This window comes from Brachyhypopomus gauderio, chromosome 12 (genome assembly GCF_052324685.1).
Source record: "Brachyhypopomus gauderio isolate BG-103 chromosome 12, BGAUD_0.2, whole genome shotgun sequence".
Lineage (NCBI taxonomy): Eukaryota > Metazoa > Chordata > Actinopteri > Gymnotiformes > Hypopomidae > Brachyhypopomus > Brachyhypopomus gauderio.
In genome coordinates this window covers 10,255,122-10,272,552 of record NC_135222.1, presented here as the reverse complement: position 1 = coordinate 10,272,552, position 17,431 = coordinate 10,255,122, and the positions used below count along the sequence as shown (strand labels likewise).

Genomic DNA, 17,431 nt, shown 5'->3' with positions numbered 1-17,431 from the left:
AACCCTCCTATCGTCTTTGGGGTCAATTTGACCCCATTCAATGTTTATCATTGAAAAAATAGTAGTTGACTTTTTTTCTTTTACTTCATATTTCATGACATTTCCTAATTTGATGGGGACAAGTGATAAAGCATAAAATTTTCATGATGATTTTTTTTCAATGTGCTGAACACATATTGCACCCATCGGTGGTCCTCAGGGGTCAATTTGACCCCAAGCTGTTTTAACTAGATTTGTATGAAAAATTCAAGATAAATTCATTCTAATTGAAAAGTTTGGCCTGATGGTGGCGCTAGAGGACAGGTCAACTCACAGATTTTCAAGGGGCTATTTATGTATTCAACAAATAAATAAAGTGCCTGTCCAGGGCCGGTGTCAGGACATAGGCTATACAGTGGGGGGGGCGTCAGAAAATTTTGGGGGTGGCGAATGTAAATGGTTGACCTGGAGGGGGGGGGGGGGGGCAATGTAAGTTGTTGACCGTGGGGGGGGGGGGGGGGGGTGGGTGGGGGTGGTGAACATAAGTTGTTGACCGGTGGGGGGGGGGGGGGGGGGGGGTAGCAGGTGAGGGGGCGCCATATAGCGATTATTGTAAAATAAATGGGTCTTATTATTTACATTGAGGGGACGGAACACATCGCCTGGGGGTGGGTGGGGTCAGGGAACGTAAGTTTTTGACCGAGGGGGGGGCCGAGGGGGCGCCGTGTAGCGATTGTTGTAAAATAAATGGGTCTTATTATTTACATTGAGGGGGCGGGACACATCGCCTGGGGGGGGAAGGGAACGTAAGTTGTTGACCGAGGGGGGGGGGGGTGGTGGCGACCGTAAGTTGTTGACCGGGGGGGGGGGGGTGGTGGCGAACGTATGTTGTTGACCGGGGGGGGCCGAGTGGTTGAGGGGGCGCCGTGTAGCGATTGTTGTAAAATAAATGGGTCTTATTATTTACATTGAGGGGGCGGGGCACATCACCTGGGGGGGGGTTATAAATTGTTGACCGAGGGGGGGAACGTAAGTTGTTGACCGAAAGGGGGGGGGGGGGGGGGGGTGGCGAACGTAAGTTGTTGACCAGGGGGTACCGGGCAGGTGAGGGGGCGCCGTATAGCGATAAATAAAATAAGTAAAACAAATGGGTCTTATTATTTACATTGAGGGGGTGGGACACATCGCCTGAGGGGGCAACGCCCCCATTTGCTCCCCCACCCCCACCCCCCCTGTGGGGCCGGCCCTGTGCCTGTCCCAAAAATGTGGTCAACAATATTCTGTAAATCATTTTCTAGAGTCAAATATCCCTGGGGTCAAATTGACCCCAAGGACGAATCGTGTAGTAGTATATTTGAGGATAATAGGACAGTTAAAGGCTGGCCATGTGACCACAGATGTGTCTCAGTTTAGATCTACCTGTCATAAAACACAAGGTGTTAGGTCGAAGCACTGTACTACGGTAGCTACAGTGGCCACAAAGCAAAATCAGCTTGACTGGGGAAAAACAAACCCTAACAAGCCCTTCAGCTGGAATGTGACAGAGCCAGCGGGCTAATCCATTTCACCAGGCCTTGCTGACCCTGCACTGGACATTGAGGGACAAACAGGGACAGACATGAGGGCTATGAGCAACATGCCATGAGGCATGAGCAAACGAATGAGAAGGACCAGAGACAAAGGAACACCGACAGACATGAGGACTCATTAAAACTATGACCATGACTATAAAACTTGGGACTACTAGAACAACTTTTTTTTTAAACAGATCTCAATCCACACAGCAGATATATGATTAAGAGACATCAGAGAACTCACAGATCACAAAATCACATTTAAATTGTCAGTAGGCAACAGTGTGCAACCACCCCAGCCGGAACACAGGTCACAGGCCATCTAGGTGCAGCATGCTGATCACAGTGCAATCACAGCCTTTAGATGTGCATATTCATGAGCTGGGGCAAGGTGGGGTGGGGCAGGAGATTAACAGCAGTGGCTGAGGGCAGTACAGACTTGGTACGTGAGGAACAGGCAGAAGAAGGTAGCCAAAGCCAAGTGGCTCTCCCTACATTGTGATGTGCGCCCAAAACTAGTGAAATGTCTTGTAAAGTGACAAAATGAATGAATGTGTTGGATAAAGACAGCAATTCCTGGCACAGTGTAAAGTCAGTAAGGCTTGTCAAGTTTTAAAAGGTAAAATTCAGCATCTGTACTCACAGGAAGGATTTGACATCCATGCCGCGGTTGCGGATCTGGCCCATCACATGGTCCCAGCTGCCCGGGTTGGAGCGCGACCGTGCCCCTCCGCCCGCCCTGTAGCGGGACGCCCCTGCCCCGGCCGGGCTACCACGCACCCCCCGCGGGCCCCCCCGGTGGCCCCCACCCCCAGGCCCTGTGTGCAACTGGCCCAGGCTCTGAGAGGTGGCTGGGGGGTCGTTGGGCCCTGGCGGGGGCTGGTGGGTTAGGGGCTGCTGGAGGCTCTGCTGCCTCACCAGGGGCCTGGGGCGGCCTGCCGAGGACGGGATGTGCTCCAGGGTGGACGTGGTGGAGAGGGACGGGTCCCCAAAACTGGTCCCACCACAGAGGAGCGAGGCCGAGTTTTGAGGCGGGGTGGTGCACAAACACAAGAGAGATGGACAGAGCGCGGGTGGAGAGGAACAGGTCACAGGGTGTAGAGAGATAATGGAGACAGGTGGTGTGTAAAATCAGGGCAGGGAGGGTCACAGAGGGGTGGGTGTAATGTGGTAAGGAGCAGGGGTGGGGTGGAAGTGCAGGAGATGACAGGATGACAGGACGGGACGGAGGCATCGGAGAGACACGAGAGAGAAGAAACATGGCGGTATTTATTTTGAAGGGGAAGAGGGAAGAAAGAGGAGTGCAGACATTTCAACACGTCCGGCATGAGGGACAGAAAAGGCACGATGGAGTAATGAAGAAAAAGAGAAGGAGAGCAAAGTTAGGCAGTAGCATCAATAACATCTGTAGCAGCGACTGGTGGCACAGTGGTTAACCACTGCATCACGTTAACTATCCTTTTATATGCCTGAGTCCTCCTCTCATTCCTTCACACCTCTATTCCCCGTCCTGCTGATTCCTTACTGCCCCCCCCCGTCCCCACTCACCTGTCCAATCTGACTTCAACCCTACATCTCTGTCTCCAGTATATCTCAATTCAATTATCCTGTTCCATCTTGTCCTTCCTCCGCCAATTCCTGACTCTGCTCGGTGTCGTGTCTGATTAGCGTAAGGTGCCACGAAGCTGCTCTGTTCGATTCTAATGCTGTGGTGGGGGCTTGTCGAGCTCCGTTGGCTGCTGTGTAACTGTAATTCTGGCTTGCCGCTCAGGGGAGGCATCTCGCATCAGTGTATTTGTGAACTGAATTAATGTCAGCAATAACTCAAGCTCTTACACTACCCCCCCTTCCCCCACATCCCACCTTCAGGGCTCGTATACGACAGCTATAAAATGCTGTCTTCTCCATTTGGAGCTACAAGGCACTTGAGGACGTCTGGTCTAGAAAGATGCAATGGGCCGGTCGAGAATGGGAGTTAGAGCAGATGAATTACTACACGGTGTGATTCACTGGGATTTACTGATGGATATTTAGTGTGTTAGTTTGACTCGGTGAGTGAGAAAGCTCTGATGGTATTGCTAGAGACCACCTTCACAGAAGTCACAAGAACGTCAGATACACCACTCAAAAACGCTCGGGAAATCTGCAGAACGCACTGTACATGCTCTGGGATGTGCATGTGCAGACGTGTGTGCTGCAATCACCCAAAATGACATTTTTTCTCTTTTTTTGAGAAGGTAAATGTAAAACCATTGGTCCCCTCCTGTCTCCTTCTCTCCTGCTAGCTTTCTGTGTGTAACAACACAAGGAATAAAACATGGTGCCTGTCGAGTGTCAAGGCGTGTGCGTGTGAGGGGGCTCTGGGTCTGGTCACGGTGATCAAAATGGGAAAATAATCCACAGGCAAAAGAAAGGATAGCAAACAATAAATAAACAAACAAGCAAACATAAAATAACAGCTTTCCATACCAAGTTATTCTGTCCATATATTTTTTTGAATTAAAATGACAACAATGTTTTTCTAAGCAGGACCCTATTCCATGCTGGACACGCACTGTGAAAAAGAAGAGACGACTTTGGAATAAATGATTACATTTCTGAATAAACATTCTGAGAATGTTACAGATGTACTGCAGCCTTAAAGTGCAGAGCCTGGCGAGACATTCCAGTACACCTTCTGCTGTTTTTGCAAGGCTAAAACTCACATTGGATCAATGCGCATGCAGACCTCACCATTCTGTTTTTGTTATTAAATATTTGATGTGAGGCTCACCTGCAGCAACCTCGAAAAATCCCTCCCTGAATACCCTGCTACCGCTGCTCACCCCTTGTGTGATAAAATATTTGCACTTTTTTTGTATTCAAAGTCCTTCTTTAAAAAGGAATGACAGTTTCTCTTTCTCTAGCTCTGCCATGCATAGTTACAAAAATAAATAATAAAAGTTTAAAAAAATGTCTAGCTAGTCATTATTACAGGACCTTGAGGAAACTAGCAAGGTAATTGTGGAAGGAGAAAAGGAAGTGAAGAGAGAGAGGCGTGTGGAAGACCGTGTAAACCCTACCTGCACTGTACCCGTCCAAAGCACAAAAAACAATTACAGATATAGTAGTGGAAGGAAATAAAACCGAGAGCCAGAGGAGTGAAGCAGAGACCGAAGGGGAAAAATATGTCTATGTGGCACAATAAGTATGACTTTACAAAGCTGTTCAAAATGTCACTAAGCAAATACATTTAAAAAAGAAGAAAACGTGCTACATTTCAGGTGTCTTGGGTGGTTTAGCAAATTTTTTTTATAGTGAATTATAGAGCCATTGTAATCTGAGGCTGACTATACTGGACAGAGTTGGTAGGACTAACACAGCTTCTTCCACAGTACCAGAAGAATGTCGTTAACGTGGAAGGACGTCCTAACACATTCATGCTCCGTTACTTGTCCTTGTGAGAATAACCTTCGACATATATGGCACTAGTAATGGTGCGCAACCCCATGAACATCTGCGGAAACGTCAGGCGTTAAGCCGCTTGGACAGCCCCGTCACTGCCACTCACTTGCTGGACCTCAGGTTCCCGGAGTGCAGGTGGCTCTGGACGGTGTGCCACCTCCCAGCCTTGCTGCTCCCTGTCCCTATGCTCCGGGCGCTGTCACTGCGACTGGGGCTGCCCCCTGCCCCCCCGCCCGCCTCCCCCTTCTCCAGGGTTCCGCTGGAAACAGCAGAGAGAGGGGTGGGACAGCGGGCAGACAGAACAAAAGAGGAGGACAACAAACAGGGCAAAAAAAAAAAGAGTTGTGAGGAATAGACTGAACTCATCAGGTAAATCGAGCAATGAAAATGCTGGACAAGTCAGGACTGATAGGGCACGGGGGCTGTATCGGGTGGACACATGGTGGGGGGATATCAACCAGAACACTGTGCTCATGGTGTAGGGAAGGCAAGTGTTGTCAGTGCAGACTGGAAGCTGTGACTCTTTAACCTTGCCGCTACGATGAGGCATTTTGCAAGGCTGAGTAAATAACTTGTTAGAAATCACATCCGAGAAACTCAAGACTTCACCAGTATACAAGATGTTGTTTAGTAAGTAAACCCTGTTAGAAGTGCGCTAATTATCTAGATTACACCAAAACTGAAGTGGCAACAGTATTTCAGCAATTTTGCCCTGGTTCATTTTTATTTTTTTTTTTTACATAGTGTATAAAAGGCATAACTCAAGCATGACTGCTTTCCTGTTGGGTCGCCCAAGAGCATTAATGGCTGAACAGGGCATCAGACAGACAACACTAAGCATACAGACAGACCCAGAGACACTCGCAGCCTAACTGACATGGCCAGTGAGGAAAACAGACAGGACCCAGACTGTACCACTCAACCTTCGGGGTGGGGGGGTCACAAACGGGGTGGAGTGGAATCTTAGTACACATCTGCAACACATCTGATTTGAGTGAGATCCTTTTGTACTGACAAAAGCCCATTTTTAGTGGTGAGGACAACTCTATCCTTGGAGCTGTGATGCTTAATGATTTGGTCAACATCTGTAATTTGTGTATTGACACCGAAATGCTGCTCCTCATTGAGCCCATGAGGTTGAAAATGAAAAGAAGATAATTCTGGAGAATACCAGCAACAGCAGTTTAATAAATCTGCAGTAATGAATGATAAAAAAAGAACCAGGAAAAAAGACAGAAAAAAAAAGATTTTAAAAATCCATGGTCATGAAGCTAAAAAGAAGAGTTGTGGGCCTAACTTCTAAAAGCGTGTCAAACATTTATAAAAGAGAACATATCGCCAGTCAAACCACACAGGGACTGTGAAAGATGAAAGTAATGAAATCTACAGCGGTCTCCAACCAACACAGCCATGAGTAAGGCGGAGACACAGAGCACAGCCAACGGGCAACCCTCACAAACTAGTTTCCGAGTCAGGTCCCTCAACTTTGTCAAAACTTCTTCAGGACTGGAAATTTACTTTTAGTGTCTACTTTAGCTTGCTCTGAGGGTTGTCCGTCTCCATGGATGCTGCCCATGGGCTGTAGGTGGAGGGTTAAGGGTTAAAGGTTAGCAATCAAAGGTCAGTGGAGCTGGCAGGGCTGTAGGAAATATTGTGCCGAGGGGTATCCACTCTGTATTCCAAAGGAACACTCAAGACAAAAAGATGCTGCCTCCTCAATCTGGGTGTGTATTCATGTAATTCACAAGGAGCACTGGATCCATCCTCGAACTCCATCCCTAGGGCCCTTTCTGTAGATTTCAAGGGACTGTATATAACTAGGGCAGGAGCAACTCAGCCACTCGAGTAGTGTTCATGCATGTCCAGTCCTCTTAAATCAACAAGACAGCTCAGGGGGAAGGAGTACCAAGATGCATCCTAGAATTGGGTGTATCTATTTTGTGAACCTCTTGTAGGTGCATCAGTTTTACCAAGCGTACTTGGAACATGTTCCTGTTTATTGATAATTTTCTATTCAATTCAGCTCTATAGTCATTATTCACATACATATAATTATATAATAATGAAATTCAATATATATTGAATATATATAATGAAATGCTGCATCATCACATTCATTATATGGTGTGATGCTCATTTGTGTGGTCCCAAATGTTGTAGGAAATCAGGATTCTAATTAAAGTGCTGCTAATGTGAGAGGGGCAGTGCCCTGACCTCCCTTACCAAAACTCTATGTCTATTGCAGCCTGATTTCAGTTATTGGCTTACATGTCTAGGGAGTACAGCTAGACAGACCAATCTCCATTCCAGATAATGACTTCAATTAAGCAATTAAGATGTGTAGCAGGGGCAGACCCCAGCTGACCCCCTAGTTCTTGTCTGAACAGCTTTGGTCTGATCTGGGTTTTATGTCACCCAGAAGGCACAGGGAGGTAGGGTGTATTGGTGTGTGTCATTCCTCTGGGGTCAAATCATATCTCTTAGAACTTAATGGATCAACACAGCATTGGGTGGGGTCTTAGGGAGCCATAGGTTTCCCATGAGATGGTTATAGAGGAGGTTTCCCATGAGATGGTTATATAGGCTTATGAATTTGATATGTGATGCCCCTAGAAGCACACAGCTGTATACAAAATTATAGTTGTAAATACCTGCTGTAATACAGTCTGATAATTCCACGTTTCCTGTGTTTAAATACAGTGGGGCCTGCATTATATTAAAGTGGATTTGTTATTAAAAGCAAACGTTATATAACAAGGAAGGAATTTTAGAAGGACCAGGAGTAAGGGGAGGAAAGGTGGTTGGCACGGCTGAAGGAGAATGGGGGCTTCTCCGGTATCGATACAGCCCTGCCCAGAAAGAATGGGTCCCTTACCAGGCAGGAGCGAGACTCACTTGGGCGTGAGGCGAGGATCTCCATACGGGGCATAGGGGGACATGTTTAGGAGGAACTCCTTGGGTGGGTAGGAGCTCCACCGTTGCTGAACATTACTGCTGTCATTGTTATTCCAAAAGTCTCTGTCTAGATCACTGAGACCAGAAAGAGAGAAACAGGTCAGAACATCATAAATTAGCAACATAGTTTGTGTGTGTGTGTGTGTGTGTGTGTGTGTGTGTGTGTGTTTGAGAAAGAGAGAGACAAAGATAAGGGGGAAAAGAGGGTGAGGTAAGGAAAGAGGCTGTGATAAGGATAAGAGAGGGAGGTGAACCCAAAAGTGGAATACAGTGTACAATGCTTGTGTAATAGTGATACAACCTGTGGAAAAAAATACATTTTAATGGAAATAATCATCCTCACCCAGGCATTAGCATGTAGTGTATAAACACACAGAGCAAATTAACACACTCATGCAGAAAGAAAAAGGAAGAGAATGAGAGAGTGAGCTAGACAAAGAGAGGGGAAAGAGGGAGAGGGAGGAAGATATAGGCAGACCTATATAAACATGGCACAGAACAGACACTGTTCATTGTGAAACACATGCATCACTCTTCAGACTATTCAGCATTCACACTAACCAATTCACATGCAGCAAAATGCATTACCCATATCATAACACTACATTTACATTTTCAATAATTGACAGACGCCTTTGTCCAGAGCGACTTAAACCTTTATACATAGGTCTATATAAACATCTGCTCCTTGTTCCTCGTTCAGCATCGACAGGTTTGAGTCACTAATACATTCAGTTAAAGCCCTGGCTTAACAGAAACAAGAACTGCAAACACATTAAACTGCAATCATTTACCTGCTAATCTAATCTGAACCGCAGAGAACGAATAGATTATAGCTGTCTTCGTCTGACAATCTTTATACGCGACACTTCCAAAACTGTGCTAATTAGTACAGTGACACTCGCGGGACCAGTGACCGGACCTCCCCACGCACGTGACCGGACCTCCCCACGCGTGTGACCGGACCTCCCCACGTGCGTGACCGGACCTCCCCACGCGTGTGACCGGACCTCCCCACGTGCGTGACCGGACCTTCCCACGCATGTGACCGGACCTCCCCACGCGCGTGACCGGACCTCCCCACGCGCGTGACCGGACCTCCCCATGCGCTTGACTGGCCCTCCCCACGCACGTAACGCCGGCCCTCCCCAAGCGCGTGACCGGCCCTCCCCACGCGCTAGCTGTTCTCGCTGCAAACGACAACAAAACCGCCCATGCGTGCGAATGTGCTTTTTTTGAAAGGCTATAAGAGATAGCAGACACGAAACACACACATTTGCAGACACATTTGTTTCGTAAAACAAAGCTGAAGACATATTACCAAAGCGCACCTAAATTAGCTTGTAGTAACAGTAACTGTCTCTGTTTCTCCGTGTGATGATGGAACTGCCATTTCTTCCACAGATTCACAAAAATGAATCCCACTTGGTTATATTTATAATTCATTGCTGAGTACTGCATAAACATTAAATTGCTGTTTTTAAAGCACTGAATGTGCTGCAGGCTTAAAGCTTACAGATGCACAAACACTCAACACATGCATGCAAAACACACACACACGCACGCACACACACACACACACACACACACACACACACACACACACACGCACGCACACACACACACACACACACACACACAGCCCCCCTCCCTGTGGTCATGCAGCCAATGGAAGCTCCTGCAGTTCGCATGTGCCTCTCGTTCTCGTGGAGCTCTCTGCGCGGTTAGCGACAGTGTCCGCAGGGCTGTGGGCAGGCGCTGCTCTCGCCGCCCTTGATTGTCCGCTGCTGATTGGCCGCGCAGCCGCGGGAGAGACTCCAAGAGCGGCGTCCATCTGGAGGCTGCGCCGCCCGTGTCTAATTAGACCAGAGCCTGATGAATATTCTAGGAGCACCGCGTAGGAGGGGCGTGAACTCCATGAAGGCAACACGTGGACGGCAACGAGCGGCCTTCTGGAGAATTCCCATTGGCTGTGCTGGTCTCACCAGTGGGCCCGTGCCGACCTCAGTCTCCACGCTCAGGAATGGTTTAAGGCCAAACACTCAGCACGCCCTCTTAGCTCACTACCACCTGTGACAACCTTCACCATGGCAACAAGACCCTCCTGAGAATGCTAGATTACATAAAGGTATTGATATAGTGTTAGCCTAAGTTATGAGACCGCCACACCCAGGAAGGACCTACTTGATGGCTTTATTTTCTCCCCGACCTCGTACTGACACAGAGTCAGGAGAGCCCGCTGACTCCACCCCTGGCTTATTCCTCGTCCCCTAGACAGGGAGAGAGGGAGAGTGAAAGAGATTTAAAGAGAGATAGAGAACAGTAAACAGATATAGACCGTACACACTCCTAAAGCTAGGACTGTAGTGATGCAGATGCTGTGCATCGGTGAAAAGAGGAGTAACAAAATGTCACTGTTGCAGTGTGAGATTGAATCTGTCCTGCTATACTCTTCCTACCAGAGTGTGTGCAGTGACTGTGTGTGTATGAACACTGAAAACATAACAATGTTTTTTACAACTGACTAGACAAACAAATGCAAATACAGAAAAATATCAAATACACATAAAAACACATGCACACACACCACATCTGTCTCCAAAGGTACTCACTTCTGGTCCACAGCTTTACTTAAAGAAGACTACATATTTAGTCTACCTTATTAAAATAATACACCCTCAAGATTTATCATTATTGTCATTCTAATGGCCAGGGTAACTTCTTGCACATAATACCTCAACTAGCAATCAGCTATGACCAAATGTAGTACTGCAATTACATAAAGGCTAACAACATCATTTCCTGTCCAGGAACTTCGGCCCTCCTCCACTCCTGATTGGACAGGCCATCTGAGAGCAATCTGGAAGGGGAAGGATTCATTAGAAAGTGCTCTGAAAGCTATCAGCTGCCAGCAACAGTGCAAAAGATGATAAATGATTCGAACAAGGATGAGGAAGCAACAGCGCCTTGGACTCATTCCAGCAGCAGCCAGACGGCTTCCAGCATCTAAATGTGACCTCTGCCAACATGCAGTCACTCCACCACAATGTTCTGTCTATCAGAGGAACGGCCCACAGAAATGACAGGTAAACAAAGGAACGCACTTGTTTAGAAATCATGCAGCATGAATGCATTAATATACAGTGTAATGCTAAATATAGATGTCAAGCACCGGTTCTTCCTTTAGTGAGAAGTCGCATAGCTAAAAGGAGAACACAAGGCAATTATAATGGCATCTGAATCGTGTGCAGTTATGCCCCTCTCTACTCATTAGCCATATAAACGCAGCACATTTATGATCAGAATTTCAGCTGCGCTACACATGGTAGCCAACATAGACTTGGTGCCCACCTACAGTGTTATACAACTGATATGGAGGCTTGTGAGAGGTAGAAGGCTGAATACTGAAAACTACGATTACAGTCACCATGGTGTGTGCATCTCTCCTCACCCTCAACCAGCCTCACACAGTTTCAGTGATTCCTGGGGAGAGAAGGTAGACTGGATTCCGGGTAGGCTATCAAATGTATCTTATCTATGATTAAACACTATCATGAAATCTTCAACAGGGAGGAACCATGAAGGCTGAGGAGAGTGGAGTCCAGAAGTGATGGAGGCAACACTGCAGGAGAGAGAAGAACAGGGTGGCTAGGGCATGCGAAGGTGGAGGAAATGTGAAAAGATAAAGTGGCGGAGAGACGATGATGTGAGCAGATGTGTTGGTTTTCAGATGCAATTCAAAAATACAAGAGAGCAGCAGGAGAGGGCTGTTCAAATGCTGAGTATGGAAAGAGAGAGAGAGAGAGAAAGTGAGTGAGAGAGCAAGAGAGAAACTGAGAGAGAGAAGAGCACAGATGCTCTCCAAGGTGCTGGCAGAGGAACCATGCAGTCCTCAAATGGGTCACATTTGGTCCTTGTCCTGTCGATATAGCATTAAGGAGACACCTCACGATCTCCATCCACTCCTCTTCCCTCCCCTATGGCCTCAGATGGCCTCTGTTGCTCTCGTGCTTCTTTAAGCCCCACCTTGGACTAACATAATTAGCTCTTTCTATTGAACTATTTTCTATTGAACTATTTTCTATTGAACTATTTACATTTATAGATACTGATATCAGTGTACAGATGTCATTGTCCTAATAGGTAGTACTGGTTCGTATCAGCTATCAATTATCTGCACATTTATGTTCAGTGCTATTTTTCCAACTGTTACCTTTGCTGTCTCCTCGTTTCAATCACCTCCATCTTTCTAGCTCATTGTAAACTCTTGGAACTTCGTTGCCACTCTCTGAGATTTAGTATATTTACGTCTCTGTGTCCGCCCCTTCTCCTCCTTGAGTGAGTTTCCGTGTTGCGTTATTAGTGCGTGAAGTCATGTCTGGAACATGTCACATCTGATTAGTCACAAATTATTGTAACTTTAATTACAATCAACATCATCTTGCCACTGAGTGTCAAAGAGCTCAGGGGGGTTAGAGTTAGTGGACTGAATGACCCCAGTGGACTGAATGACCCCAGTGGACCACCCAAAGCAGCAGTGGTGAGTACCCCAACAGCCAATTAACAGAGGTGGGGACTCGAGTCACATGACTTGGACTCGAGTCGGACTCGAGTCATTAATATTAAGACTTTTGACTTGACTTGAAAAAATATTCAGAGACTTAGACTTGACTTGGACTTTTACACCAATAACTTGGGACTTGAATTGGACTTGAACCTGTTTACTTGCAAAGACTTGATTTTTTTTTTACCCCAAATCTAAATTTTAAAACGCATATTTATAAAGTGCGCCCCATTAATTTCATTTCCGTCCTTCGCAGACCGTCGTTACACCAGATTCTGTGACCGACGAGTTTTGTGACCACAGGGGGCGCTATTTCACAGTTTCTGTTCAGAGGCACAAACGCTTTACGAATGCTACGTAAACTACGCTGATGAACTTTCTTTACTCGTTTTGTTGGTGTCCACGAGCCAAAATATGACAGATGTTTATATTTACATTTATCGTCTCTTAATTACATAAATGTACTTAAACAAGATTTACCATCCCCTCACCATTGCAGCCAACAAAGAAATCATGAATGGGATGTACAGGTGAGCCTTTTTAACTGGGGTCACCAATTCTGACAGCAGCCATCAGAATATGTGACCCCACTGAATCTCCAGGTAACAATAGTATGTGACCCCACAATAACAGAAAACAATGAAAAAATAACCCTAACCTTTTATTAGTCTATATTTAAAAATTTTATCCAAATGTTTAGAATAACCATGACAGCATCTTGCTTACGATGACGCTTGCTATTTTCGTGTAAAATGATGTAACGAAACATTCTTGTTTAAGTACATTTATGTAATTAAGAGAAGATAAAATGTAAATGATCTGTCATCTTTTGGCTGGAGGACACCAAAAAACGAGTAAAGAAATGCATCAGCGTAGCATTCGTAAAGCGTTGGTGCATTTAAAAAAAGACTCGAAAGGACTTGAAATTCCAAGTTTCAGACTTGGGACTTGACTTGACGGTTGCTTGTCTTGACTCGAGACTTGACTTGAGTTGACTGTCTTTGCTTGAGACTTGACTCGGGACTTGAGGATAAAGACTTGGACTTACTTGAGACTTGCAAAACACTGACTTGGTCCCACCTCTGCCAATTAACAACATCATAGGTCTTGATGCATCTCAATGAAAACTCAACTTCAATATTGATGTGGCTTCACATTATCAGTTCAGTTGGTTAACATTGTCCAGGATGAGCAGAGATTCTACATGGACAAGAAGTTTATCATTCTGATAAAGTTTGTGTATAACCATTGCTGATGGCACCAGGTCCCAGGAGGGGAGCAATGATGAAAGTTTGGAGAAAGAAGAAGAAACAGCCAAAAATTCTTCAGCATGTTGTTATTACGAGATCCTTATATTGTGGTGACTTTAGTACATTCAAAATGTTAATTATTTAAAATACGTAAATTCCTGAAGTAACCAAAGTAGGTGTTTGGTTTGGTTTCCAGAAATAAGAATTTGCATATTTTGGCACATTTGCTGACACTGTCTTAAAGTTATTGAAGAAAGAATCCTGAATATGCGAACGTGAAACCAACTTTAGCGCGGTGTAGTTATATCGTTATAATAATAATCTCGTAATAACGAGATAGTTTTCTCATTTTAACGACATAAGGATCTTGTAATAACGAGATACTGTGTCATTTTAACGGCATAGTATGTCATTTTAACTACATAGTATGTCATTTTAACGACATAAGGATCTCGTAACATGCTGAAGAATTTTTTTTTACATTCTTGGCAGGAATACTCTTCCGTAGTGAGGGGAGCTAATACTCCTTCTGTATATTCTATATATTAAAAAATTGTAAAAAAAAATTCTGGGCTTTAGATGGTGTGTGTGAAAATACTGTGACATGAGTTTTTCTGCTACTTCCTCTGCTACAATTGTATGGTACTCTTTTATCATTCTTTAAATTCATTTTTTTTCACATTTTTTAATCAATCTAGTCTGTTCTCTAAAGACATTCTTTTTATATCAGTGTCGGAATAAGTAATCATCAAACTGTACATTATAATTAAAACCTCTGCTACTACAGTCTGAGTAGTTCATATTTAGAAGTGAGCTAGTAGAGGGAGAATCCTAGCTCAGCGATGGACTCATTTGCTTGGATTTAAGAGGGACTTAGAACGATGACCTCCTATGGCGCTGTGGGGATTCCTTTGGCTATTACTTTGTGAATCCCACAATCCTGTCCTACTGTGTTATCTCTAATCCCAGAATCCTGTCCTACTGTGTTATCTCTAATCCCAGAATCCTCTCTTACTGTGTTATCTGTAACTGAAGTAAAAGGGTAAGTAATGCACAGGTGCCTGTATACGTTAACTTTTATAGGACTGGGGTTACATCTGGTGGTCAGAAATGTCACTGCCCAGTGGTCACACAAAAGCACTGTTCCTCCTATCAGCGTCAGTATCACTATGGGAGGATGGGTCGATATCACACGTGAAGCTGCTTTTTGCTCAGCTGCGATTCTTAATACGCTGTTTTTCACTGCAGTTTCACAGTCACGCTGTTTCACAGTGCACTGCTTCACCAGACATTTGCATGCAGCTGATTCTCTGTATGCTGCTGTGGCAGATTTTGACAGTCATCCTAAAGCTCATTCTGCGGTCATCCATCTCTGCCAGTCCATTACCATGTGGCATTTCCCACAGTCAATGTGGAATATGCCCCAATTAACGCATCAGTCTTTCTTTCAAGATAAATTCATTAGCATATTTTACATAGGGCTAATTCTATTGGCCATTGTAGCGTTACAGAGCTTTTGGGGTATTAATGGTAGCGTAGGTCAAATAATATAAGACAACTTAGTTACAGTACTCATTATGACATTTCAGTAAAATAAATGGGACTGTGTTGTGCGAGGACTGAGTTCTGCTGCAGGCTGCTGTTACAGCAGAACTCCTTCCATCTCAGCAGCATGTGGCTTCCCTGACGCGACAGACCCACCAGAGAGTGAGGCGCAGGGACATACAAATAAAGGAAAGTATACAAGAAAAGAAAGACAAGGACAAAAGGGGAGAAAATAGGAAAGGCATGAGAATGTCATGAGATAGGATGCAATATCACAAAATCAGCCGAAGAGATGAGGTAGAGACACGCATGAATGGGCAGGCGGGCAGCAGGGAGAAATGTTGGATGGGTTTCTGGATCTCCAGATGAGTATGGATGTTCTTCATTGCATTCTAATGTTCTTTTACTCATCTAAACCAATTCAATTATCCTCCTGACTTCTCTAAGATGTCTCTCGGCATGGATCATATCTCATAACTTGCCTTATGACTCCAGCAATAATCATCCTCTGCACATAAAGTCATTTAGGCTGCCTGACGGTGGGTTCAGAAAGCTCGGTCACAATTAAAAATACTATTTTGTCACAAAGATGCAATCTATTTTACCCACACAAACTGCGGTTGAAAACAAGATAATAAATCCCCTTTATGAATCAGAAAAGACTTTAAAATCACCAAATGGATGTCTTAAAAACACAAATGCATATTTAGGGCAGATCCACACCCAAGCACATTAAGCACACAGTCCGAGGATTTGCCATCTCTATAAATACACAAATTACATAATGTAATTTTTTTTTACTTCACAAATTACATAAGGATAACATTTAATACTTGAGGGTAAATTAATGAAAGACAATTAAATGAGTCATTAAAGTGAGTGAGGGCAGAGACAGCAAGGGGCATGAGGGCTAAGCAGAGTTGTGTCTTCAACACAAACAACAAGGTCAAAGAAACTGACAGACTAGGGAATAGAAACAGTCAAAAGCAGAGAGAATGACAAAACCAGTCCAGGAAATAAATGCTCAAAGTGCACAAATACCTATGCACAGACAGTATTTGTGTAGTTCCAAATGAACATGTCAGTGAGATACACGTGCAGGCAATGATCAGTGGGAAAAGTCATAGCAGAGTCAGAGGAATAACAGGCAAACCTGGTGAAACTAGGGGAGAGGCCTCTCGTTCTGGAGCCTCTGTGACAGTCAAGGCAATTAGTCTCCTTATCATTTTCAACCAAGTCATTGTTTACAAATGTGTTCAAGATTATTCCAGGGAATATCGCTGTTTGTCACTAGATAAGCACTTGTGTTATTGATCTTATCGTTTTCCTCTCAAACTCATCTGAGCTGTCTCTGCAGGCGAGTACAGCCTTCCACATCATTCTCTTCCATGTTGTTTATGGCCCGAGATCTAAAGTGGACCAAATCTGTGTTGTTTGGACTCCCATAATGCTGCCAGGACTGTAGAAGTTTTGGGACACCTTGTCATGGTTTTCCCTACCCTGACGTCCTCAGGGCAATGCCTAGCCATGTGTTTCTTTGTTTAGCTCTTTGTTTCATTTTCACTGCCCTGTGTTTTCTCTTCCCTTGTTTTCTCAACCCTTGGTCTAACCTGTGCCTTGTTAGCCCTTGTTACTTTGTGTATTACTCCCCGTGTTTCTCCTATCTTGCTGCTGGTCATTGCACTAAACTTGTGTCAAAATTCCTCATCTTTGTGTTTTGCTTCTTTGTTTTGTGTCTTATTGCCAGTTATTTTATTAGCCTGTTCTCTGATTGGTTCGATCCGCCGGCCTGTTTGTTCTTCCTCTGGTTTCACCCTGTTTAGTTTTCATCTTCGGCTTTGTTTCCTTCATCATGTATTCTGGTTTAGTTTCTTTACACAAATCCTCTGACTGATTCTAGATTTGTCCTCAATAAAAGTCAATCTGTGTTTCATCCTGCCTCTGCCCACTGTTCGTTACACACCTGCACGCAACTGAGTGCTGGAGCCATGTGGGGAAACATATGAATAATTAGTAAACTACAAGGCCTTGCCACATTGACTCTCAGCTGCAAAAAGACCTGCCAGATTCTGAACACATAGACACACGCGTTTGCGCAACAACCGCATCCGCCTTCAGAA

The 17,431-nt window shown here is 44.9% G+C and overlaps 1 protein-coding gene across 3 annotated transcripts in view; it reads right to left on the bottom strand.

The window, feature by feature from the left end:
- The window catches only part of syt7b (synaptotagmin VIIb), an 83,331-nt gene that overhangs the window by 25,765 nt on the left and 40,135 nt on the right, over nucleotides 1–17,431 (bottom strand). The window contains exons 3-7 of one of the 3 annotated variants that reach the window (XM_077023078.1): nucleotides 10,732–10,812; nucleotides 10,137–10,222; nucleotides 7,893–8,027; nucleotides 5,104–5,256; nucleotides 2,197–2,547 (exon numbers count right to left, since the gene is read on the bottom strand). In XM_077023078.1, coding sequence (XP_076879193.1) covers nucleotides 2,197–2,547; nucleotides 5,104–5,256; nucleotides 7,893–8,027; nucleotides 10,137–10,222; nucleotides 10,732–10,812 — 806 coding nt within the window. The remainder of the gene's footprint in view (nucleotides 1–2,196; nucleotides 2,548–5,103; nucleotides 5,257–7,892; nucleotides 8,028–10,136; nucleotides 10,223–10,731; nucleotides 10,813–17,431) is intronic. The other 2 variants (XM_077023079.1, XM_077023080.1) reach the window with 2 other exon arrangements.